The sequence below is a fragment of the Sphaeroforma arctica genome (assembly GCF_001186125.1).
Source record: "Sphaeroforma arctica JP610 unplaced genomic scaffold supercont1.317, whole genome shotgun sequence".
NCBI lineage: Eukaryota > Ichthyosporea > Ichthyophonida > Sphaeroforma > Sphaeroforma arctica.
This window is the reverse complement of record NW_014040241.1, coordinates 82,591-89,556: the sequence shown is the minus strand read 5'-3', so window position 1 is coordinate 89,556 and position 6,966 is coordinate 82,591. Positions and strand designations below refer to the sequence as shown.

At 43.4% G+C, this 6,966-nt stretch overlaps 1 protein-coding gene across 1 annotated transcript; it reads right to left on the bottom strand.

Moving 5' to 3' along the window:
- Positions 1–993: 993 nt before the first annotated feature.
- On the bottom strand, positions 994–6,750 carry SARC_05138 (asparaginyl-tRNA synthetase). The gene is made up of 7 exons (XM_014301014.1): positions 6,611–6,750; positions 5,748–5,859; positions 4,981–5,141; positions 4,086–4,198; positions 3,140–3,243; positions 2,383–2,580; positions 994–1,374 (listed from the first exon to the last, which is right to left on the bottom strand). The coding sequence occupies exons 1-7, from the start codon at positions 6,737–6,739 to the stop codon at positions 1,091–1,093; spliced, it is 1,101 nt and encodes a 366-aa protein (XP_014156489.1). The 5' UTR covers positions 6,740–6,750; the 3' UTR covers positions 994–1,090.
- Between the last annotated feature and the right edge of the window lie 216 nt (positions 6,751–6,966).

The window sequence follows — 6,966 nt, the reverse complement described above, 5'->3', positions numbered from 1 at the left end:
ATATATATTGTTCAAAAAACAAACAAACAAAAAAGCTATGTGGAGTCACTGTTTTTTATATGGTTTTTTAAAAACAAAAAAACAAAAACAATTATTGAACAGCCCCTGTCATAGTAATAAATAGAAATGAGTACATATAGCTTTCTAAAATTCAACAATCTAAGGAGCACATAAGCGCGCGTTGTTTTTGGTCCGCCAATCGTATACTGGTTGTTGTCGATTATCTCTAGTCCATATATTTAAATAAATACTCCACAGACGTGAGAGTCAAGGCTGAAACCATAAATGATAAGTGCATAGTTGTTATTCGTCTTTAGTATGTACTTCCCTGCGATATGTTTGCGACATACTCTGTAGTCCTTTCCTATGTATGTATTCAACTAGATTATCTGTCTCTGACATCCTACCTAAGCGTACCGTACGTTTCTTAAATACAACGCGATTTCTGCTAGGTACTTCTTACACAGGACTATCTCGTGATCCGGTATCTTTACAATACGATGCTGCGCGCCTACCCATTCCGCTATACTTCTAATACTGCTCGAATATCTACACCTCTATAAATATGAATCTGATATAACGCTTTTTGAGTCAGTCGTCTAAGTTAATAACTTAATATAGGCGTGTGTATGCAGCTAAAATATGCACATTGTACCATGAGCGTCTGTAATTTTAGTAATTAAGCCGGGCCTAAATTGTTCTTGTCCCGGCTTCACCACAAAAAGTACTATGTAAGCATGTAAAAATAGAACCTTTTCATAGGTCTATTGTACACCCATATTTAAAATAATAAAAAAGGAAACATATGCCGCTTCTGAGCCGGATAGTACAGCCCACTATACCGATATTAGAGGGTCTACTGTCAAGCTTCCTCAAAGTTAATCGTGTGTTACTTCAAATCCAGATATACACACTACGAACTGAGGTTCGCGATACCTTAAGATACAATTCATATCTCCCTTAATGACGGTCAAATTGAACCAACATGCTGGTGTACGTGCTTGTTTAGGCGAAAGATTGCGCATTATATTACAATAAATCAATTCAAGTCGAATGGCCTCTCCGAACTGACAGTTACGAACATATTTGCTCAGTACTTTATGGCCCCAGGCACCCGAGGAAAGGGGATGACGTCTCTGATGTTGCGTATACCCGTTAGGTACTGCACTAGCCTCTCAAACCCAAGGCCAAATCCGCCATGGGGCACTCCTCCGTATTTCCGTAGGTCCTCGTACCATTCCATGTGGTTCGGCTTACTATCCTGTTTGCCCTGTCTGTCGAGATTCGTATCCGCATCCTCTGCTGTGTCAGGTGAAGCGTGCGCCGCAATGTTGTTTCGTAGGACGTCTACTCTATGCTCGCGTAAGGAGCCACCTGGAGGTATGAGTACCGAGAAGGATGAATCAACATGCACTGATTCTATCATACACAAGGTAATGTATAGGTGAATAAGGGAATAAGCGCTCTCGGCAATTTCAATTAAATAGATATGTTTTGTGTACCCACCTGGCAGATCAATTAAAATACGGATAGTAGAAGAAACATACACGCACTAACAAAATAAACTACGGTATCGATGCGGGCCTTGGCAACAAGGGTGATACCGGTGAAGGTTGCGTCTCGGCGGAGACTACGTTGCGCACCGCACATATGTGCGAGCATGTACTAACAGTTGACATGTTATTGGTAAGCATGTATTACTAGTTGACATGTCATTAGTAAGCATGTACTAATAGTTGACATGTCATTGGTAAGTATTAATAGTTGACATTTCATTGGTGAGTATGTATTGATAGCTGTGTCAATTGTAAACATGTACTAACAGTTGACATGTCATTGGTAAGTATTAATAGTTGATATTTCATTGGTGAGTATGTATTAATAGCTGTGTCAATGGTAAGCATATACTAATAGTTGACATGTCAATAATGGTAAGTATTAATAGTTGACAAGTCATTGGTGAGTATGTATTAATAGCTGTGTCAATGGTAAGCATGTATTAATAGTTGACATGTCATTGATAAGCATGTATTAATAGCTGACATGTCATTGGTAAGCATGTATTAATAGTTAGCATGCCATTGGTGAGTATGTATTAATAGCTGTGTCAATGGTAAGCATGTATTAATAGTTGACATGTCATTGTTAAGCATGTATTAATAGTTGACATGTCATTGGGGAGTATGTATTGATAGCTGTGTCATTGGTAAGCATGTGTTAATAGTTGACATGACACTGGTAAGCATGCATTTATAGTTGACATGTCATTAGTGAGCATATATTTATAGTTAACATTGTCATTGGTGAACACGTGCAAATAATTACTTCAGATTCAACACGATATGTTTTCACTCATATGCTGTACGGCATACACTCCCTCACCTGCCAGCTCGCACACTCGCGGGACCAGCATATCAACGCAGGCTGCAGTGTTGCCGTCGTCGTTCCTGAGCATGTAGAAGGGTTTGATGGCCGATGGGTAGTCTGTGATAAACACGGATCCTTTGCACCACTCCTCAGTCAGCCATAGCTCGTGCTCGGATGATAGATCGTCGCCCCATTTGAGTTCGGATTTCCCCGCTGTACAGAGTGTGTTTAAGACTGTACCTTGAGTATGCTCTTACATCCCCCGCCCCCCCCCCCCCAAAAAAAAGATGCTACTAAAAGAGATAGCCCTACTATCCCTTCCTAATCTTCCCCATTTCCCTGCGGAATTAGTGTCACAGGCCCATTAGTATATGTAAGTTGCCTTTCAAAGATAGACAAGGCCATGGGCGTGTACACCGGGCGCGTCGTCTAGAACGGGCGTCTGGTCGAGTCTACTAATTTTAACTTGTACTAATTCCTATAAAAATCCTAAAACCCTATAAGCTGTACCTGATTTTGACTAGGAATAACATGTAGGTAAAGATGTCATGACATTCCCCCATCGGCCAAAGTGTGTGCTTCATTCAAAGATCATCGCTCCAACCAAATTCTCTGCCACTTCTTCTCGAGTTTGTATTCAAACACACTACAAGACACTTGGAACGCTTGGGACGTTGAGAACGAATGCGCGCGGTCAGCTTATCCAGCTAGGATGAATATAGAGCCTTGAGCAGTTATGGACACGATACAGAAAACGTATACCGGGACATACCGTAATTCGTGTTGATAATTTCCACCGCATCGGTGTAGCTGAGAGCCACAATTGGGCGGGCGAGCTCTGCTTCTAACCTACTTCGCAAATCCGTGTCAACCCACCTGCACAAGCAAAGGAGAGTGAGACAGAAAAGAGTGTGAACATAGCAGTGCGTAAGGACAAAAGTGTGCGTATGTGATGGTTCATGTATATCACAGAGTCTTCACAAAGCGTAGGTATACCTGCCTTCATGTCGTTGTCCAATTTATACGGGTGTTATATCCATCCACTGCACAGCTATCACATAGAGGACTGCAACAGATAAACCATATTTGCCACTGGTAACACTTCCGAATAGAGTGATTTCATTGGAGCTATAATACAGCATTCCGCATACAAATATCCATCCCGCCCATGACAATGCTCAAGTTTAAGGTACGTATATATATGGGTCACACCTCGTAATACCATCGCATACTAATTATAGCACCACGACAACTCATAGCTATCCAAGCACTACAGAGTATGCCACTGATACCCTCTTCAATCGAATTCGAAACACGCTCAATCGAATTGGTGCACAACAGGGTGGTAGTATAACGTACGAATACGATTGCAGCCACAGTTACCGCAAAGCCGCTGTAGTGGTTATATCGTACAGCACAACACAGGGGAGATACATCCTGCGTTGGACACTCTTCCAGACCAAGACACTCAAATGTTTTACGCAGACGATACACAACAGCATGCACCGTCTGTGTGGTGCATTTAATACAATCAGTAGCGTTCACGGAACAATCCCGAATCTTGGGCAGAAAGACCCAAAGCGAGCAAGTTTCGCCATTCATACTACAGGCATACCAGACAGTACTGTACTGCAAACGCTAAACAACCAATACACACCAAATCGTGTGCCAATACTCATTCCAGGGCAGTGAAATACAGAGCTCAGCCCTAAACTCACTTGGACAGGAAGTCGACTTCGTCCGCGCAATGCGCTAATACTTCGGAGATGGTGTGTTTAAAGGACTTCGATAGCGTTCGGATGACGTCATCCACCGTGTCTGTGTAGAATAACTGCATGAGCCAATCAGTGTGAGAATGAAACCGTTGATCTGCATAAGGACTCGAACCGCATCTGTTCTAGACAGTTACAAACAGGCCCACAATTATGCACTATTTATGCTTGAAAGACTCTGTGCATGAGCGTTATCGTATCCCATATAGAAAAGTTTCTGATAAGGCACTGGCACTGTAGATATCCATATCACCACACTGTCCAGTCCGTTCCCGAAATGAACCCTACCTCGATTCCCAAACAGGAACCGCATATCTGCATAAAAGGACCACGTACATTGCACCTCCAGAGCTCCACACCACAACTTAGCCGGAATGAACGCAAGAAATCATTTCATAGGGTAAATCGGACTGTTTTCTCGGATTAACGTCGAGGAACTGGTAGGTATGGGAAGCTTCATAGGGACAGGACTTATACTAATATTTATTGGATGAATTTAAATATACCCGTATATGGCTAAATACCAGCGGGAGTGGTGGATGCCACTGACGGCAGCACTACTACCAGTATGGCATATTGGTTTCCCAATTAGTACTGTCAGCAAATCTTACTCGGCAAAAAAAAAACTATCGTAGCAGAGATACGGCTACCGCGGTTGAGTGAAGTGAATAGCTTAGTGTTCAATATAGCCACAACTACTCAGCACGACCAGCAAGTACGAAGCACGCTCTCCCAATACAGCATACTGACTACTGATCATTCTACACGCATTCGATACCCCTGTGAGATTCCAACCCAAGTGTACCCACACATACAGTATGGCTATTCACAACCCACTCACCTCTGCCTCCAGCATGTAGAACTCGGCCAGGTGGCGTCTTGTGTGGCTGTTCTCCGCTCTGAAGGCCGGTCCGAATGTGTAGCAATCTCCCAGGGCATACGAACCACACTCCAGATGCAATTGACCCGAAACCGTCAGGAAGGAGGGCGCTCCGAAGAGGTCTACGGTGTAGGGTTTAGGGTTAGACCTTAGGGCGTCGGATTGTAAAGGAAGTACGCGAAGAGAACTGGGCAGAGTGTGGTATAAACTGGAGTACTGTAGTGTGTATGCAAGTAGGTTTCTATAAATGTGTACGATCTGTGTCTATATGTAGGTTGGGCAGAGTGTGGTATACATTGGAGTACTGCAGTGTGTACGCAAGTAGGTATCTATAAATGTGTATGATGTGTCTCTATATGTAGGTTGAGGTCTAGGGTGAAAAGACTTTTCAAAATGTCATGACGCAAAACCACCAGCAAAATCAGGCCCGGTTCGGTGTATGTATAATTGTAATATACATATACACGTGTGGGTGTGTTGAGTGTGTCCATGTGAGGATGGAGATCTTGAATGCATAGAGCGCACTACGCATCAACCGCCAAGGAGTGATCCAATTCGATATACCCAAACAAGGCACTCGCGACAACACACACCACACCACGCCACACATACTGATGGAACGTCGTCTGGACTTCTTTGTTATAAGGAGGAAGCAGAGTACAAACTAGTGTTGAGTGGCATATGCTACACAAATACAACGACCCACACATACGAGTGAAACGCCGTACCTGCAGCCATCTGATTGGATGGATTGCTGTGCGTTACTCTCAGCATTTCACCGGCGCCTTCACAGTCACTGGCTGTGAGGAGCGGCGTTGGGTAGTGTGTGTACTGGTTGCGCTGTAAATTGCAACGTACACGTGTGGGTTTAACGCGTGCGAAAGAATTGTCTGGAGTTCAGCTATGCGCTGTAAATAGCAACATACACGTGTGGGTTTAACGCGTGCGAAAGGATTTTCTGGAGTTCAGCTATGCATAAATCGTAGGCCGCTGTAAATAGCAACGTAGACGTGCGAGTTTAACGCGTGCGAAAAGATAGTCTGAAGCTCAGCTATGCCTAGATTGTAGGCGCGCACACGCGGCTGCACGGTACCATAGTGAATATAAATAACCGTGAGATATAAACATGCACGTATGATTTTGACGGATGCTGAAGTATTGTATGGAATACGTATATGCATGAACACAAGCAAGTACGCGTGTTTTTGAAGGGTGCGGAAGGATCATACATGATGTAAAACGCTATTGCGAACTTGGTTAGTATACTCACTATTCCCGGGTCAAGGCGCCAGTACATACTCTATGGGGTCATTCCATCCCAAGGACGTGTACCTTTGTCACTAACCAAAGTAGCTTATCTTCTAGGAATTTAAGAATCTGTTCACAGCGTCACGATATAGCGCAGTCCCACGCACTATATAGTCCTAGTCTTAATCTAAGACAAGAGCTGGTACGGGATACACGAGACTGCATAGGCAACACCCTAACCACACATACACGTGTGAAAGTATACGACCAACAATACACGAGTTGTATATCCTTGCGCGACTTGGGCGACCGTAGCCTCGGCATATGTATAGAACATACATACCTGGTAGTAGTCGTGCATGGCCATATAGGCTCTGTTCCGTATGCGCAATGCGGCGCCGATTGTGTTTGTCCGGCCTCGCAAATGAGACCATTCACGCAGATGTTCCATTGACATCTTCTTTTTTTGCATCGGGTAATCCTGAAGAATGTGTTAGGTATATTTACAGATGAGGATCATTGTATTCACGGAAAAGGTTTGTACATGGTCTCATAGATGTCTCGAATTGATATATTTAGTGGTAGATTGCGTTGCTATCTTGACACACACACAACAACGTACACATACACACACACACACACACACACACACACACACATATATATATATTTATGTTAAATGTATATATATATATATGA

What these genes read in the sequence shown, in the direction of transcription:
- SARC_05138 (XM_014301014.1), bottom strand. Translation starts at nt 6,739, where the DNA reads ATGCAAAAAAAGAAGATGTCAATGGAACATCTGCGTGAATGGTCTCAT. An exon ending in ATCCAATCAGATGGCTGCAG is followed by an intron (nt 5,142 to 5,747) that starts GTACGGCGTTTC and finishes CCTACACCGTAG; the next exon opens with ACCTCTTCGGAGCGCCCTCC. An exon ending in TCTACATGCTGGAGGCAGAG is followed by an intron (nt 4,199 to 4,980) that starts GTGAGTGGGTTG and finishes TGGCTCATGCAG; the next exon opens with TTATTCTACACAGACACGGT.